At 40.0% G+C, this 19,404-nt stretch overlaps 1 protein-coding gene across 1 annotated transcript; it reads left to right on the forward strand.

The window, feature by feature from the left end:
- Nucleotides 1–83: 83 nt before the first annotated feature.
- LOC140540753 (uncharacterized) lies at nucleotides 84–6,012 on the forward strand. The gene is given in 14 exon segments (XM_072663181.1): nucleotides 84–348; nucleotides 351–568; nucleotides 570–669; nucleotides 672–758; nucleotides 761–802; nucleotides 805–860; nucleotides 2,401–2,512; nucleotides 2,515–2,548; nucleotides 2,775–2,910; nucleotides 2,912–3,137; nucleotides 3,140–3,399; nucleotides 4,373–4,516; nucleotides 4,519–4,620; nucleotides 5,652–6,012. Coding segments are annotated over 14 exon segments (2,118 nt in total). The 3' UTR covers nucleotides 5,988–6,012.
- The last annotated feature ends 13,392 nt before the right edge of the window (nucleotides 6,013–19,404 follow it).

A 19,404-nucleotide genomic window follows, 5' to 3' on the forward strand; every position in this document is an offset into this window, starting at 1 on the left:
TTGAAATATGTGGACTTGCTGTGTCTCAGGATATGATGTGTATGTGAGTATGCGAGGATGTAGCACTTGTTTGTTGTCTGGTGATGTTGACGGCTTTTGGGAGTGCGCATAAAACATGTGAGCCAGTCTTTCACTTTCAAAATGGCCATGTCGACCCTGTTTCCGACACTCAGACTTTGCTGCAGTCAATGCTTCAAAGGCTTAAACTCCAAATCCCTGCTGAAAGGACACACACACATGAGCAAGCACCTTCTCCAGCACTAAGACCTGATGACGGGTCTGGAGAAAATCCAATAGTGTACCAGTTTGGCGATTCCATCGACGCCAAGCAGCAGGAAAGCGTTCCCTCCATTGGAAACGACTGGACAGTCCATGGAGTCTCCATTCATCTAATGAACCTCTCTCCAAAACATCTGCTGAAGATCATAATTCTGGGACTTCAGCTGCAACACCAAATAATGATGACTTGCCCAGATGGGAGAAAAGGCAGCTCAAATTTTCTCCAAGGAAGGTGAATGATGACAACTGTAGTGTATCATCCTCAAACACAACAGAATACACCCTTACCCCCATCCCCCAGGCCTTCAGTCCCGCCACCCACACCACCTGTCCCAGGCAGAAAAACATCAGGGGAGCGCAGCAGTCTCAGTAGTGTGTGGACTGAAGGTGTAGGGATACGAGAAGGGATGACATGAATGTTGAAGACAAAATGACACTGACACGTGCATCAAGGACGAGTAAGAGGAAATGGGGCAATTCAGACAGAAGAGATGGACCCAGAAGGTGAAGGAAAGATGGAAGGAGAGCACAAGAAAGAAAGAGCTACCAAACAGAAAGAAGAACCAAAAGTAGTGGCTAAAGTGAGTTTCTTCATTTATGAAGTCTGTTTTTGTACTTTTACATGCTAAAAAAATAATAAACATACAAATTTGACAAATATCAATCTACAGACAGTGCCATGCAAATGTTTGGTCAAGACTGATGACCTAAAAGATGACCTGATTTCCAGAAGGCGTAAGTTTCTTAAGCAAGATACTGTTGTATTTCCATATTATAATATTACATATTTTACAGCAGCCTAAAAGGAATAGGTCCATTTGTTTGGGCATGTTTTCAGTACTTTCAGTACAGTTTCAGTACTTAGTAACACACTCTCTGACTAGTATCGCAGCTTGTAAAACACTTTTTGCTGCAGCTAAGAGTCTTTCAGTTTTTCATTTTTACCCATACTTCCTGCAAAAGGCTCCTAGTCCAGTGAGATTCCTGGGCTTTCTTGCTGTACTGCTCTTTTGAAGTCTATTCACAGATGTTTGTTGATGTTTAGGTAAAAGGATTGTGATAGTCATGGCAAAAAGGGGCAGTGGTGGCTCAGCGGTTAAAGCGCCGGGATATCGATAACAGGGTTGTGGTTTGATTCCCGGGCTCGGCAAGCTGCCACTGTTGGGCCCTTGAGCAAGGCCCTTTACCCTCTCTGCTCCCCGGACGCTGGAGGCTGCCCACCGCTCTGGGGTGTGTGTGTACTCACTGCCCCTAGATCACTAGTGTGTGTGTGTTTCACTACCACAGATGGGTTAAATGCGGAGGACACATTTCGCTGTGAAGTGCACACTGTACAGTGACAAATACGTGCACCTTTACCTTTAAAAACCTGCAGCTTGTGCCCCTTGAGGTAGTTCATTGTGGTGTTTAGGATCATTACACTGCTGTAGAAACCCTCCTCTTTTCATCTTCAGTTTTTTACATATGATCTGATGATGTCCTTCCAGAATTTGCTTGTGTATAGTAGTGACCTAATCTATTCTTCCCATTACCAGTAAATGGTCCCTGTGCCACTGGCTACAGCACAAACCCAAACCATACTTGACCCTCCCCCATGCGTAACAGCTTTACAGATGTTCTTTTTGATGATATTCTGCGCTCTGTTTTTACCTAACATACCTTTGCTGATTGTGGCAAAAGGTTCCACAGAACGTATTTGCACCAGGCCTGTGTAGATGAAGCAGGAAAGGTTTTTCTTGAAGGTCATATACATTTTTCCAGCGCTTGGCTTTCTGAAGATGATTGTGAACAAGGTTTAGCCCTAACAAGCATATTAAGGTCTGAGTCCTTGGATAAAAGTTATCTGAGAGTTCAGATCTCTTGGGGTGCCCAAACTTTGCATGGTTATATTTAATTTTTTTCACTGTAGAATTCTGCAAACTTAAGTAATACACTACACCTTGCTCAAACGATTTGCAGCGATAATTTCATCTTTAACTGATGCCTTTTGGAGATCACTTCTACTTCTACTCACTTACTTAACTAGTCACAGTCACACATTTGCATGCCACCTCACATCTTTTGGTTGTGCATGCATACACGCATACACATGTACGTTAATCATGTGTTCTCTTTTCTAAGAGCAACCACTGTCCAACGCCAACCAACCCCTATCACTCAGATGAAAACTCCACCACCACTGCGCTTACTGAGGTGGACACAATCAACCAGCACCAGTCGATCAACAGTGGGCCGACGAAGCCCCTCCCAGCCCACTTGATCCCATGAGGTAAATACCAATTTACCAGCAGTGCTGCTGAAATATGAATCAGACGTAGTTATCATACCTCAGCTGTCATCCAACAACTCTGTCACTGTCTCTGCTGAAACCAACACACCCCTGGGAATATGTACTGTATGTGTGTGAGTAACTAATAGAAAGAGATGAAGAATGAGAATGAGATGCAGTGACAAATGCTGATAAATGGATAACCCTCTGCTGTGTTTTCCTGCAGTGAAACCTTATTTTCATTTGGATCTTTCAATCTCATGGAGGAGATTTTCACTGGTGAGGAGTGGGCCAAGTTCTTCCAGTCCAGTACCAGCAGCCAGCCAGAGTTGACCTGCATCAACCAAGAGCAAGCGATAGACCTCACAAAGCAGTGTTAGCCAATCACATCAAGGGCAGCAAACCATAGGAAACCTGCGGGATTACAGATGGACCACTGCCTACGATCTGAGAATGACTCCATCACAAATAAACTCTGAAAGTTTTCAGCAAGAAATGGACATCTCTGATCACCCCTACAGCCAAACAAAGGCTTCGGATTTCAGTCTACCTTTCTCTCAAACCTTCGAGTTACTCAAGGACCAATCAGACCTTTTGGCTTAGGTTTAGACCAGCCCCAGAGCATGGATCTGAGTCTCGACCAATCGGAAAATGACAAACAACCAAAATACCAACCGCAGTTATTGGACATTTATCAAAACTGTCAGCCAAAGGCAACAGAAGGAAGTGTTCAGCAGTTGGCGTCCAGTGAACAAAATCTCAAGCAGTCACAACTGCCTGAGCCAGACCGTACACAACCTGAAAGTGTGCATGAAGACGTTATCCCCCTTTTGGATTTGTCATATCTTCAGGTAAGGCTTGAGACAGTGCTTAGTGCTCAGCTATAATGTGGTTTCCTCAGTCTGAAATTAACTGAAAATCTCAACAAAAGAAACAAAATAATAAATATTAATTTGGGGGGCAGAATTACATTCAAATTTTGCCCTCATCTCATGTATTAACAAAATTCTGTCCCTCAAATCTGTCCCTGAACATCAAAATCTTCCATTAATAAATAATAGAGAGAAACTTCACTTGTTCTTTATAATTCACACATAATGTGCATATTTATATAACATGGAATTTTTCATTTCAGGTTTAAAGAACCTTCACATCATGTAAAGACTAAATACCAATTTAAGGGTTCTACCTGGAATTTTGACATTATTTGGTGGAAAAAGGTTCTACTTCTTGCACATTTCAATTACAAAGGTTTTCTATAAGAACCATTTATTAAAAGGTTCTTTAGGATTATAGGTGGTTGTTCTATGGCAATGCAGAAAGAACTGTTTTGGAGCCTACATTTGTAGGAGTGTATTAGCCTAGAACTGAAATTACGTTGGAGCTGAATTCTGCTGAATTAACTAAATTATTGATTAAAATGTACATTTATTCACAAATATACTTGAATAGAAGTAAAAAATATGCTAAAAATATTACTAAAATACTAATAAGATACTAAAAAATACTAAAATGCTTGTACAACCCCTCAAAAAACATGACTAAAATACTGGGTAAATATAACTGATGATAGGAAACGTGATATTCTGAAGCTATTTCAAAATAGCTCATCAGAAAGAGAAGTCATCTTTCTAAAATCTTTAACTGCTTTCTAAAAAATCAAAATGTTTTTTTGTATTTTCTTATAATTTATGAGGGCAAAGGTGCCAAGTGTATTTACTGAATCAGTGGATTTGTCTCTTGTAAAATGGTTAAACCCCTTCAATTTTAAAGTTGTCCACATTTCCTTGTTATTACCATCTCTATCTCCTCTTACTTTCCCAGCCAACGGACAACGGGATGCAAGGGAGTCTGAGCCGTAAGAGAGGCCACTGCACACTGAGTAGAAGCCCCAGTGACCGAGGAAATTCAGAGAATAGAGAGTTAGACAAAGGGAAGGATAATGCTGTAATGCCTTCCTGTCCTCTACACCCAGCTCCAAGCCTTCTCCAGCATCCTCCGTCTCTTCTCTACAATACTCCATTTCCCAGGATTCAGAGTCGTCTGCGTCTACAGAAACTGTAGTCAAAAGGGTAAGGATGCAATGTTCTTCTGCAGAAAGCACATTATCCATCCTCTAAGGACTTGATTTATCCTGACCCCAGGTACAGTCAGTCAGCCAAGACATATGGGGGTGCTAGCTAGCAAACAAACACTGGACTTAGACTGTCAGTCTAATCTTCTTAAATGTACTCTCCAAAAGTCTCTCAACCCACTTAAACAGCATCCAGATCTTTATTTGTTATTTAAGTGCAGTTTAGTACAAGATACTACTAACTTACATTAAACTCTGTAAACAAAGAAGTAGTAGCTGTAGCTTAAATGTTTAAATAAAGTCTACTCTGTATGCTGTTTACTAATTAATCTTTAATAAACGTGTGTGTGTGTTATAAAGGCAAATAAATTAATATTGAGGGCATGTCTATGCCGATATTAGATTGGTGACAGTCTAAGTCCATTGTTTGTTAGCAATGTTAAGTTAAGTTAAGTTGTAGGCTAAAGAAGCACACATCAGATAACAAACAGTGTAGTCAACGCAGTCTTGGCTGATCTTGGCTGCATCTGGGGTCAGTGGTCATTTGTTTTTTTGACTCAGTAAAATGTAAAATGAGCATATGTTTAAGTTAGCTATGTTAACTTGATTGTTTCCAAGCTGTAACAGCGCCGTTAAATGCAGTCAGGGGCTAAACTGTCATTTAGGAGGTTTCTTGTTCAGATTAGAGATCAGAGAAATGTTTATCTTTTGAATAGATCTAGTCATCAGGCCTCAGACATTTTTAGCATTTCTTGTTGATCAGTTTCGGTAAAACAACAAACATCATAGACATCATAATCACATGACATGCTATTAAATTGATTCAAATTTAGTTGGGATAGGTTTATGTGTTTCTTATGTGCCCCCCCCCCTCCCCCTTGGGGCTGCATCCCTGAACTGCAGCCTCTAAAGCCCATTGGGTTAATACAGTCCTTATAGATGAGGAACAGGGGGTATGATCAACTTCATGTGATCTGTGGTTCCCTCATTATGTATGTCTGATCTCAGCTTTCCTCTTTTTCCTCTCAGAGGAGACTGGAGAAAACCCGCCGTGTGCATTTTGCGGAGGAAGTGATCTTTATACCCCCCCTCATTCTGTATGAAGATGAGGGCGACATCAACGATGATAATTATGATGATGAAAATTATGGTGATGGTGATGGTGATGATAATGACACTGAAGAAGATGACGATGACGGTGAAGACAACTGTCATGAAGAGCCCCAGTCTCGCCCATCCCTTTCTAACTGGATTGTGGCACTCAAGACCAAGACTAAGAGGAAGGCCAAGTTTAAGCTCCCACAAATGGCGAGCACGCCCCACAAAGTTCAAAAGCTCAAAAGTTTCATTGATCTGAAAAAGTAGTGTGCTCAAAAACACACTTACACAATCAAACCACCACGGCCAGAGCTGACCATCACTTAAAAACAAGTACAGGTGGGTTGTTACAAGGCCCAGATTTACATTTTCAGTAATTATTATTATTATTATTATTATTATTATCACTGAGTGATGAGGTGGTCAAAAGGAAATTCCACAAATTCTGCATAACTTGGTCACCAGTTTGAGCCCAGTTTCCCAAGCGTCTTAACTAGTAGAGAAAGTGTTCAGTTTGATGCTCGCCTGACCATTTAAAGCAGCAGTTTGCAAGAATTGGCATGTCTTGTTCCTGGGCTCCCCCTACAGCTGGGTAGTGGAATTTGCGCTTTGAGCCACAACTAAAGAACACACTTTTCACAGCATTTCACAGCATCGAACGGCAACGTTAGCAGCACTACTCTCCTGTTACAGGTCAGTGGAGCATCACAAGATTTAAAGGATTTTTTGTAAATGTAAAATGTTACATTATGTTGCTTTAAGAACAATCTTTGGCTAAGGCGCTTTTGGGAAACCCAGCTCAGATTGGTTTAATGTGGTACAGTGGTAGTGAATAGAACCAGGGTGTCGCCACGTCCACAGTACAAATACAGTTATTTTATTTACCATCCAAAACCACCAGTGAACCTATTGGTCTTCTAAACACCCTAGATGTACAGAATTCACTCGCCTATAATGGATTAAAAATGTTCACAAACCTTCATTCACCACCACTGTGAACAATTCTGACTTGGTAAGTTTCTCTAGAATAGCATACTCAAGTCAAACCAATCAATCACAATGACTGTGTTTACATCACTGGAATTCCCCTTTCACTTTGTCTGAGATGTGATAATCTCATGGCTGTGAACAAACTGGTTCTTACTTTAGTGGCATCAATCCAGGCCACAAAGTGGGCCACAAGTAAATACCAGTGTGGTTCAGGTCTGGGCCCCATCAGTTTTGCTCTGTAGGGCTGTAAGTGCATTTTCTATAGTACCGTACAAGTTACTGTAAATGTATAGCTGTGCTGAACTAGAGCAAAAAAACCTTGTAAATGATATGGACAGAAGTGTGGTCACTGGGGAGCAACAGTGGACAGACGATTACAGGTTTAGAGAAAACGAGGCACCACCCAGTGTCATTGATGTGAAGCACCAAAAGCTATTTCAGTACTAACAGCACCCCCCTGTGGACAATCTTGCTAAATGCGAGTAAGTGAACTACAAGACAAAACAAACATACTGACCATTTGTGTCGGACACAGATGGAATTTGGCTTCTGTCCTTTAACCCATCTGTGCAGTAAAAACACCAGTGAAACACACACAGTGACTGTGGGCACACATGCCTGGAGTGGTGGGGAGCAGAAAGGGTGAAGGAGCCCAACAGTGGAAACCAACAACCCAGTCATCAATAACCTGGAGCTCTAACCGCTGAGCCACCACTGCCACAAGCAACATCCATGAAGTGCTTCACATCTATAAAACAGATGTTAGGCCTTATCCTGCTAGAGACAAGCACGGAATAACTCACAATGAAAGAGCAACACAGCAAAACTGTCGTTATTAGGTTGTATATGTAAGGACCTGTTCGAGGATTTAATTCATTTTTTATAAAAAATTAAAAATTAACAATCTTACTTGTATATATGTATTGAAAACTTGTATAATTTGATTAAGGAAGCAACTTTACCACTTACTGTAATAAGTTACAGATGGAAAATTCAGGTCCAGAAACTAAAGTCTAGCTACAGCTGCAGCAGAGCTTTCCAGGCAGTTGAAGCAAAATCCTGGGTGGATTTTTACTGTCTGGGCCTGAATTTTCCATCTCTAATAATAAAACAACATTGATTCCCAAGTTCTGTCCAGTGAGCACTAAGATGTTAAAAGGACATGAATAAGATGACCTTCTAGATGAACTAGATGTATAGAATTAGGCCATAGTTTTAACCTGTCTTTGAAGGCTGTTGAAAAGAAGTCTATTTAAGTCCAGCCTGGCAAGCCCACAACAGGACGTGCAGGGTCGTCCCATGTCAGTTGGTGCTCACTGGATCACTGGGGCTCCATGCTTTTCTACCACACCTGATTCAGCACATGAAGGGCTTATACATTAGCTAGTATAGAACTAGTTAAATAATTAGCATAATCTGGGTGCCAAATAGCACACAAATGTGCATAGTGTGAGCTCCACAGGGTCGGATTGGGGATCCCTGTACTACACTCTTATATTTTATACTTTTTATAACAGTATAATTAATGGTATTTATGCAGATTGTGTATGTATTTAGCATGTGTTTGAGTATTTTTTATGTTTCTGTATTTTATGTAAAAACTTGAACCAGATTCTGTTCTGGGTGTTTAGAAATGACAACCCAACCTCATGACAATATAGGAAATCCAAACATGCAGCTATTCTAAGTTCGTGAAACTCAACAAAAAGTGATATAAAAGGAATTTCTCACTAAATACATTGATATATATGGTCTTATGTATAGGGTACTAGTGTATGTTCTGTATGTATAGTTAAAAAGCAATAAATATGATTTGCTTACATTTTCCTGGGCAAATCACACACTGCAAAAAAAGTGAAATCATAATAATTCTAGGATTAATTAGGGCTGCCACAAAATTATTTTTATAGTTGATTATTTGGATTATGAATTACTCATTAAATTACTAAATAACTCTATCAATAGCTATCAGCCTTTAAATATAGCTTGAGGTTTTTGTGCATTTGCTCAAAATTTTTTATTAAAGATGAATAAAATGCAAATATCCCTTTTCCTGTCAAAATGTAAAGAAACAGCAATAAATCCAATAAATAAAAGTAAACCTAAATTAGAAATATGACATTTGTAAATGTACACATTCGCTCATACTGATGATGATACATAAACAACCCTTTATAAAAGTAGAGACTGGGACTAAATCCACACAGACCCAGAGTAATAGAGTAATAACACTGATTTCTATGTGCTACAAATGCAGTAAAATAAATTTAAAAATCATACAATGCAGATATTTTAGTCACCTAAAGTTTTCTCTAATAAAGTTAAATAAATACATAATCATAATCCAGTTAGAACATTAGTCAAATCTAAACATCTATCCAGTAATGATATTTAAAGCAATTATCCACCTATTTAGATTTTAATATCATAGTGTATTCTTAATAAATACAGCCAAATGATCAGATATTCCTAATTCTGAGATATGAATATTTTAATATTATTTAACTGATTTAGGACAATATAACTTGTTTAAGCATGATTTCTTGAAATAAGCAACAAAATGTACTTTAGCTTGCAAATTAAAGTGGACATAATAGTTGAATGTAAGTTGAAGAAAAGTTAAGTATCTACAAAGCATCTAAAATGTCAGTGGAATGACAGCAGAAGTCAATTTAACTAGTTACAATGACTAGAAACTATTCAAAATGTTCCTACAATATTTATACAGCAATCTCACAATGAAAATTAATAATGAGAATTATATTATGAGTGCATATTATAACATTATAGGAGATGATTTCACTTGCAGGATATCCTTTTTTTTGCAGTAGGACTTTTGCAGTAACTGATTCCCTACTGAGGACATGGTGTGCTACATGGCTTGCCTTAAGATCATGAAGTAATCCATATTTAAATGATGCTTTTCACTGTTTAACCAATTCACTGTCATTTTATCACATTATACCACAGTTGCAAAGTCACTGTTTGACGTAACCAAGCAAAGACGTCTTGAACACCTTTCTTGATGATCTTCCATCATGTGGGACTCCTCCAGTGAGTCAAATTCAGCGTGCTGAAGCTTAACTGTGAAAGGTTTTCTCTCCACTGGCAGAGAGACCCGCACCTGATTTCCTAATTAGTATAAGCACCAGAGTCATTGGAGTTCTTTCCCTCCCCTTTGATAGTTATCTGGCTCCCCTTGTAGAGTTCATGACTTTCTGACAACTGCACTGAACCAGTAACTTAGAAAAAGAGAGAGAGAGAGATGTAGAAAATCACTCACATATTGATCCATTAAGCCATACATTTCTTTGGAGACATTCATTATCAATAAACTTCTAATTTAGCTCCTTTAGGTTGCACCATTGCTCTCATACCAAACCTCTCTCAATATCTGTATCAATGATTAAATAAAACAAACAAAAAATACTGAAATTCTGAATAATATAGACTCACTCTTCAAATTTCTTTGCCTTGTACTGCTCTGATCCTTTCAGGAAGTTTACAGGATGATGTCGCAGAAGACTGTTGCCTGTGGCCAACAGGGATTACAATTAGCTGTCTTAGAGTGATGGAAAGTGGTGCAAACACAATGTGTGTGTGTGTGTGTGTGTGTCCTGCATGATCTTACCAGACCCACAGAGGTACAAGCTGCAACTATATTAATTAGTGTTGGGACTATGTAGAATTTTCCAGCCTAGAGAGAGATAACAGAGTTACCTGCATGTATCTGCTTAAACCTGCATCCACATATACACACAAACAGGCATATACACTACATGGACAATACTTTTTATTGGGACTCTTGTTCATTTTCCAAATCAAGGATATTTAAATGGAGACTATCCTGCTTTTGTTGGAGTAACTGTCTCTACTGGCCAGGGTCGAGGGTTGTCCACTAGATTTTGGAGAAGCATTGCTGTAAAGAGTGTTAGTGAGGTCAGGATGTTGGATGATCACCACACACCTCATTCCCAACTCATCCAAAATATTGGATGGAGCTCCACCAGCATCATTCAGAGAACACAGTTCTTCCACTGCTCCACAGCCCAATGCTGAGGGGCTTTATATCCCTCTATAGCCCACGGCTGGCATTAGGCAGCATGGTGCAAATAGGTTCATGTTTATCTGCTCCAGAGAGTCCTATTCTATTGGCAACACTTCTCTACAGTAAAAGTAGCTGAATGCATTGGTTAGAAGGGTGTCCCACAAACTTTTGGACATATAGTGTTTGTATACTCACATTGCCGGACACAAGTATGTCAAAGCGTATGGCAAAAGCTTTGTGAAGTGTCCGATACTCCTGGCCTCATCTGACATGTAGTACTTTGCAAACCTAAAATAAAAAGAGAAATACATTTTTATTATAATTATTATTTTTAGTCTTATTGTATGTGTGTGAATGTGGGTGGGTGTGGTGTGAATGGGCACACATCTGAGATTGAGTGAGTGATGTGTCTGTATGGTGCCACTACCTGAAGTTATATCCATGGGAGAATGAACTGCTTTTGAATGCAGAGTCCAGCTGTGTGAAGCGTATTTGGGTTGGCACTTCTCCACGCCCAGGTCCAGATCACACACCCAGCCTATATTGATCCCGATCTCTCCTCCCTAACGTGTGCACACACATGAACACATTGCTAACTGGTTACTTGTGGTATAACTAAAAATGGCTCTGCTCTGGCTGTCCCTCATTGGTCACAGACACAAGCTGATCTTTAAAGCAACGTCTCGGACAGAATTCAAATTACACCATTAACAAACGCAGGTGATCAGCCATGACTTACCTGGTGTCTTTCGTTAGCCGCAAGACTAATGTAGCTCATGAGTATTACTCGAGCTTCCCTCCTTTCTTTTTTTTTATAAACAGTGAAATACACTATATGGACAAAAGTATTGGGACACATCTTAGAGCTTATCCTGCTTTTGTCTACTGTACTGGGAAGAAGAATTTCCACTAGATTGTCTTAGCGCTGGACCTAGCAACAGGAGGAGCTTGACCCCCAGACCTAGAGAGCATAAGTTACTTCTCTCTCTCTCTGTGAGATTATTAAATGTATTAAATATTTAATGCTTATTACCAATTAAAGAAGAATACAGTTGGAGCCTGCGGTGATGATTTGATTGACTGCATTCAGCCACGAGAGTGTTAGTGAAGCAGGGTGTTGGATGATCACCACCCACCTCATCCTTCCCAACTCCCCAACTCATCCCCAAATGTATTGGATGGAGCACCATTTATCATTCCCATTCATATATCAGATATCCTTTAGCCCACACTGGCATTAGGCAGCATGGTTCTAATAGGTTCATGTTTATCTGCTCCAGAGAGTCCTATTCTATTGGCAGTACTTCTCTACAGGGACTACACAAGCTGTGTGTGTATGTGTGTGTGTTTGCATTTTCACATCTGTGTCAGCAATGTGTTAATTTTTATATTTATATTTTATTTTTAATATCCTTGATTCAGAAGAGCAATTGAGCATGTGATTAAGCAGGTGTCCCAATACTGGAGTAAGTGAATAAAGAGAGAAGCCATCCTTGATCTTGACTGTTCAGCTGTGGAAGACCTTTTTTAGTGGCGTTTCTTCAACTTAAACATGAGGTTTAATCAGTCTGAGCATGTAGTGCAAGGCCAAGGAGTATTTCTCAGTCACACGTTGCTTTATAAGCACGAATGAAAAAACAGAAGCAACTCAGACACCCCCAGACAACCTCTTGGCTGATCAGCTACTTTCAGACAGATGGAAATAGTGTAAGTATCATTTTAGCTGATTTTGGGGTTAAGTAGCGTTTAGGCTAACATTCAGTAGCAAAGCAAAGGCAGCACCAGAGGGAAAGGCAGGACTCAACTTTGTCTGTGATGTTGAAATCTGCGCCGCATAATCAAGCCACATCTCCACTCGGAAGATGGGGCAGGATGTTTCATTAACTGGGTTGTAGAGACATGTCTTGTTACTATTGTCCATTTCGGCCTGATATTCCCCCCTGAGACAGAAAAAAGGCACATTTAGAGAGGAATCGCAGACAGCACTCTCTATGCTCTTGTGATAAATGCGTATTAGCTCTCACCTTGTGACGTCGAAGCGCGGGAAGCGGATGCTGTTCTTGATGAAGATTGTGAAGTCACCACCTCTTCCATTGGCTTTCTGAGATATACAACAAACACAGGTCACTTCCAGCAGGTAAGGTAGGTTATAGCTCTTCTGTCCTATATAGGATGCATTTGCGTAGGCCTTTTATTTTATTTTATTTTAAAAACAGATCAGTACCAGAAAGATGCTTCATTTAGGGCCCGGAGTAGGATCATTTTGTCCCTGTTTGTCCAAAATCCATTTTGTTAAATATTGAATGTATATGTAGAATATTGGCCCTAAGGGCTTTTCAGCAAGTGGCTCAGTGGTTTAATGCGCTGCCACTACGGCCCGGGGATTAGAGGTTCAAATCCGAGCCATGCTGCTTTGCCATCAGCAGCCAGAGCTGGCTGTGCTCCCTCCAGATGGGTAGATGGAACACTCTTCCCTATTACTCTTAAACAATGTTGGTTGCACAGGCGTGTGTTAGCTGTTGTGGTGGATCTGAGATCCGGTGCTTTCCTCTGAGTGTGTCGGAAAAGAGGCGTGGCTGGCTTAGCAAGTACTAGAGAGACGTGTTAAGTCCTTGACCTCCTAATGTTGAGAGCATTCTAAAGCTAGGGGGGAAAGCAATGTTCTCTGTGCTAGAATTCAGTTTTTCCTTAACCAATCCTAGTAACTCCTGAACAATGTGTGTACAAGTACTGAATCTGTCGATAACAACTTACTGCACCACATTCCAGCAGTCTGATTGGCTGCCACCCAACATGCAAGCTTTCTGTACAAAACATTCAAAAGAAGCCAGTAACGTGACTCCAAACCCTTGATGGTCGTGCGTGTTTCTTACATGACATTAGAATCATGGTCATCCTCCGAGGGGCACCATCCTTCTATCTCACACCGCTGATATTCAGTCAAACATTTGCCTGTAATCCTCCCTACAGAAAAAGGACAGAGTGATAAGATAAGATAAGATAAGATAATCCTTTATTAGTCCCACAGTGGGGAAATTCTCAGTGGCACAGCAGAAAAGGGATAGCAAGACATTCAGATGTAAAAATACGTAGATAAATTACCAATATATACACTATAAATAATAATAATAAATAATAGAAGTAAAAAAAGCAATAACAATATTACAGATTATTTACAGATTATTTACAGAAAATTGCAAATTGACTCTTAATTGCACATGTGGGGGGAGGGTATACAGAACAAAGATAAATAAGAAAAGAGAGAAACAAGCAGAGAGGGTGGATCACCACAAGAATAAGAGCAACCGGAAATGATCATAATAAAGAAAAGAAAGAAAAATCAAACCTACCACTGGGCAAATTTGAAGATATATGTTTGCTACAGTCTGCATCACTGGTACAGCTGAATTTATTGTTAGCCTAAGGAAGAAAGAGCGTGAGGAAGATGTGGCTATGGTTGGATATACAGGTTTATTATTGGCAGTGGTGAATATGGGAAAAAAAAAACATTTAAATCTTAAAAAGCTAATTTTAACAGATTAATGCTTGTATTTAAACTCTGCAAACGATTACAGTTCAAGTGTTTTTCCATTGTTACGTCTTGGTTTGCAAATAAAGGGTTAAATCCTTAGAATGACCAACAGGAAACCAAATAGGATGGAACCTTCTGGTGTCTAGTTAGATACAGCCACAAATACAGCTTTTTCAATGGTTACTCGGGCTTCTGTGGTCAAAATGCACTTAAGCTACGGTCCAGGGTCAGGAGTTCAAATCCCAGGCCAATCTGAGAGAGCACAAATGCCCTGGCGTGGTGAAGCTGGAGACCCGGGGCCGTTCTCCAGGCATTTCGGCTGCCCATCATAGTTCGAAAAGAGGCGTTGGCTGGCTTTGCATGTATCGGAGGAGACGTGTTAAGTCCTTACCCTCCTAGTGCGAGGAGCATTGCTAGTGCTAGAGGGAGTTACGAATGGGTGGGTTAACCTGCAGTATCAAATTGGGAGAAAAAGGGAAAGATTTGACAATTTATAAAAAACAAAAATTAAAAAAGTCACTCTAGACCTCATGGAAGGGCCAGGGGGAGGCCTAGCATTTCCTCATTGGGCCTCATTACTAATGCTAGAGGCTCATAAAAGGTCTAGATGCACTATAAAGCCTATTTGGGCAACTGACCACCACTTCTACGTGAACTTGTTGAACATCTCATTCCAAACTTTAGGCATTAACATGTTGTTGCCTTCCTGCACTGAGCTGTTGTGGCTCATAGATGCTTCTGTTTCCCAATAGCACTTTCACAAGCACTTACAGTTGACTGGGGCAGATCTAGCAAGGAATAAATTATTGTGGCTAGAAATTAGGGTAGAAATTACAATGTCTTGTTTAAAGTCAACAAGGTCTTCTTAACTTCTTAGTACATTCAGGATTGATCCGCGAAGGTGCGCTATATTATTTTTTCCGCATTTCAGTGCTCTCTCAGTCTAAAATAAAGTTATAAACCTCATATGTCCGGTACTGTCTAACAAGAAATGTCACTGTAATATATGTGACTGTGTTACTTTCCTGACAGTAAAAGTATAATCATTTGAAATTACGGAGAAAGTCCATGTCACCAATTACTACCCACCTTTAATTTTGGCATCATTATAGTATATACTGGTACCAGTACCTCACTACAGTGGGTTGGCATGTTTCTGAGAGACTGACCTCATGGCATGTTCCGTTCGTCTGATTGGGAGTGATGATCATTTTGGTGATGATGCAGAACGTGGAGGCGCCCTGTGAAATGCCACAACGTTGGGATCATGTGATGACCCACTCGCAAAGCAGCAATGGAGGATGTTGCGTGAGTGTTGCTCACCTGTGCTGGAGTCACATAGTCAGCCACATCCATTAGCTTTTGGTTTTGCATCCCAAAACCTTTCACTTTAGTCATGACTGCTGACTCAATCCCTGTGTCACGATCCTGATAGGCCTTCTCATGGAGAAACACATATCTACACACACACACACACACACACACACACACACACACACACACACACACACAAACACACCACACAGAGAAACAGAACCATCAGCTACTCTGGTTATCTGATCTCAGATCACTAATCAGGCATCTCTTGACTTTTGAGATTGGCTGAAAAGAAACACCAGCTACTTAATTGAATTTGAGCATTAAACTCATTATGTTCCCCTCAGACAGAAAGCAATTGTCTGACAAATGCAGGAAAAACGGCTAATGACGAATTGGTGGCTACATATTTCACCTTATCTAGGCAGTAACTGTTCATTTCCTCAGTATCATTAATAATCATTAATATTCAAATCAGTACAAATTACATTTATACTAAAAGTCATGGTGGTTCTCAAACATCTCCAAAGTTCTCCTCATGGAGTCTAGTATTATTTAGAGTTCTCCTCAGATCAACACCTGGTTTGTTGGTAAATCAGGGCTTAATGATGGTCATTCAGGTGAGCTGCTGCTGCTGCTGCTGCTGATGGAGTTGAACACCATTCACGCTGTGCTGGCTGGACTGGAGGGCGTCCAGGAGAAACCTGGAGAAACCGAGCTCTGTTCTTCAGACTAGTTTAGAAGATCTCACCTTTTTCTTTTTAGTTTAGAAGATCTCACCGTTTCTTCAGACGTTCTTGCTCATTTTTACTGTATTTATGTTTACCTGCGTCTGTTCTAATGAGATCTGGAGTTTCTACAGTGAACACTCACACACTGCTGAGAGACCAGATAATAAATAACAGGATTAGGTGCTAAATAAGGTGATTATGCAAAACCTAAAAACATAGGTGGAAAAGAAAAGGTGGAATTCCCCTTAATAGCAAAAAACAGGCTTCTAAGCCCCTCTGCATATGTTGGACTTGCAGTGTTATTAAAGTCTTCATTAACCTGATACTACATAAGATTATATATAGATTATTTTATTAAATATTATTATAAAAATAACAATAAAACACATTTAAGTTGTACTCAAACTCTTTCCTAATTCTAACAAAGCTTACAACTTCCCAGGGCTCTCATCACTGCCAGCACCACTTACACAATCATTTCAATCACAGGTGAAAAAAACATGACCGTTCTTCAGCTCTTACCCCACAAAGTAAATTATGATGAGCGCCTGGACAACACGGTTGATGATGCCCAGTGATCTTCTCTTGACCACCACCGACTTGGTCGTCTCATAGGTGAAGAAACTGCTAGCCCAGCCCAGCATAATGGGATCAAGCAGTGGATGGAGTAGCTTGGAACAAGTGCGTTGAGCTGCTATTTGTGTCCGGATCTTCTGCCTCCGCTGAATGAGGACCAGTCTCTTCTGCTTCTTTCATTAAATTCTGGAATGAAAAAAAAGAGGGCTGAATGACCATTACCACCAGTCTCTCTCTCCTCCTCTCTCTCTCTCTCTCTCTCTCTCTCTCCTGTCTCTGGGGGTCTTCACCATTTCCTTAACCATCGGTTCATCTGCCATTCTCCAAAAATCATCAGAGAGAGAGAGAGAGAGAGAGAGATAAGTAGGTGCAACACATTTTAACATAGTGACTAAAAAAAAATATTACAAATAATAGTAATTTTCTGAAAGATAGAACTACACTGTGTGTCCAAATGTTTGTAGACACCCACTTATCCATAATTTTCTCTAAAATCAAGGCTATTAAAGAGGAACTTCTCCACCCAATTCTGGGCCTAATTGAATCATTAAGAGATTACTGTTTTACTGTTGCCACCAGCACTAAATATACCTTATATTAAATATATACATAAAATTGCTAATTTGTGTTCCAGGTCTGGAGGTTTTCCTACAACAAACCATTTTACATTAAAACAGTTGGAATAACTTTGCTTATATCTAAATCATTAAGTTAAACAGATAAACAGTGAAATAGGCAGATAAGAATTCACTTTAAATGAAAAACATTGCACATTCTCTCAGAATGAGAAATTCTTGTTCCTTTTTACCCCACACATTTATATGTGATCCCAGTCATATGGATAGCACTGTTTATCATTGCAAGAATGCATGATTTGAATTTGCTTGAATATAAGTAGACCAATATAAATATGTCAATTGCTGAGGATAAAATCTTTGGACACTGACAAGTTTTATACCTGTAAATTTGTCATTTTTGGAGATAAAAAGGTTTTTGCCCAACAGCGGCAATATGAAGTTACGCTCATCATGTCAGTCCACTGGCCACTTTGGATAGTCAATAAAATGGCTTTATACTTGCACTGTAATCCCTGATGTTTATCAGCACTGCAGTTTTTGTCATTGGGGTGATGTAGACCCGCCACTAAAAGCCTAACTTAACTGTTTTTCCCCCATTAGGCCTCTGTAAAAGGAAGTCAGTGCGTTTTAATTTGAGGTGAAGTAACAGGGTTGTGAACAGGCTTGTTAAACCATTTAATTTGAAGTATTTCTACCCCAACCAAATCACATACTGACTAGTTAAATGTCAAAGGACACCTTAAAATATGCAGTAAATGGATTCTTTGGCACCTTTTGCACTTATGAGCAGGGGTGTCCGGATATTTTTGTATATGCATGTTTACGTTCAATGTGTGGACATGTGCAGTATATTAACCTCCATTTACATCAGCATCCACAGCACAGACAGACCCTTAAATAGGGTGTGCACTAAAAGGAATACAGTAATGTGAAAATGGTGTACTTACTGATGGTGACATCACGCTTCCTCTTTGCTAAAGTGGGCCCATTATGTTTGTGGTCAACTATAGAGCCAATTACATGTTAAAAACGCTTTCAAGTGACCAGGGGGACGAACCGGACCTGACTTCCCATAAATTACAGAACCTAAGGACAGGCACATACACTCATTAGTGACTGTGAGATTTCTGAAGGGTGGCAGTGTAACGTCCAAACGCGGGGACATCCAATATTCCCAGAGAGACCAGCAGAGACATGGAAAGCAGGAGGGACAGTGAGTGAGAGAGAGAGACATCAACGCACACTTGCACATTTAGTCTTTTAATGGCATTATTTTGTTCTCCACCTCTTGGCTGAAAACAGGCAGAGAGGTGGAGAGCAAAATGAGGAATGAACACTCCCCCGACATTCCGGGATTTGATTAGTGCGGGAGAAGCGAAAGGAAATTGCTACAGCCCTGATTTTCCGTCATATTAAAAACACACACACAAACACCACTCTCTTCTATCATCCCATTCTCCCAGTGACACATTAAACACCACACTGGCTCTTTCTGCTTTTCTCAGCCAGTATATCATATTAAAAACCACACACACTCCCTCTATCAGGCCCATTACTGCTCCTGCTCTCTCTAGCTTTCACTCAGGCCAGATTCTTAGCTTTGTAAACAAATCTGAACGTTCTGCTGCTCCGTGATCAGATTCCTTCAGTTTCCTGTAATTTTAAACAAAAACCGCAGATTCAAAATCAGACGGCTGATCAATGACTTTTAGTTCCTTATAAAGAGGCACAGTTTAGCCCTACAGCACATTTCAGCTATATAGTCCAGTTGAGAATATTTAACTTGAAATCAACTAGTTTAATGATAAATTCTCCAAAACAGGACTTACTACAGGGTACTTTTGTGTCAGAGTGTGGAATCTGTGGTATTTATCCTTCAGTTTTCACCATTACTTCATATACAAACCCTGTA

Source organism: Salminus brasiliensis, chromosome 19 (assembly GCF_030463535.1).
Source record: "Salminus brasiliensis chromosome 19, fSalBra1.hap2, whole genome shotgun sequence".
Lineage (NCBI taxonomy): Eukaryota > Metazoa > Chordata > Actinopteri > Characiformes > Bryconidae > Salminus > Salminus brasiliensis.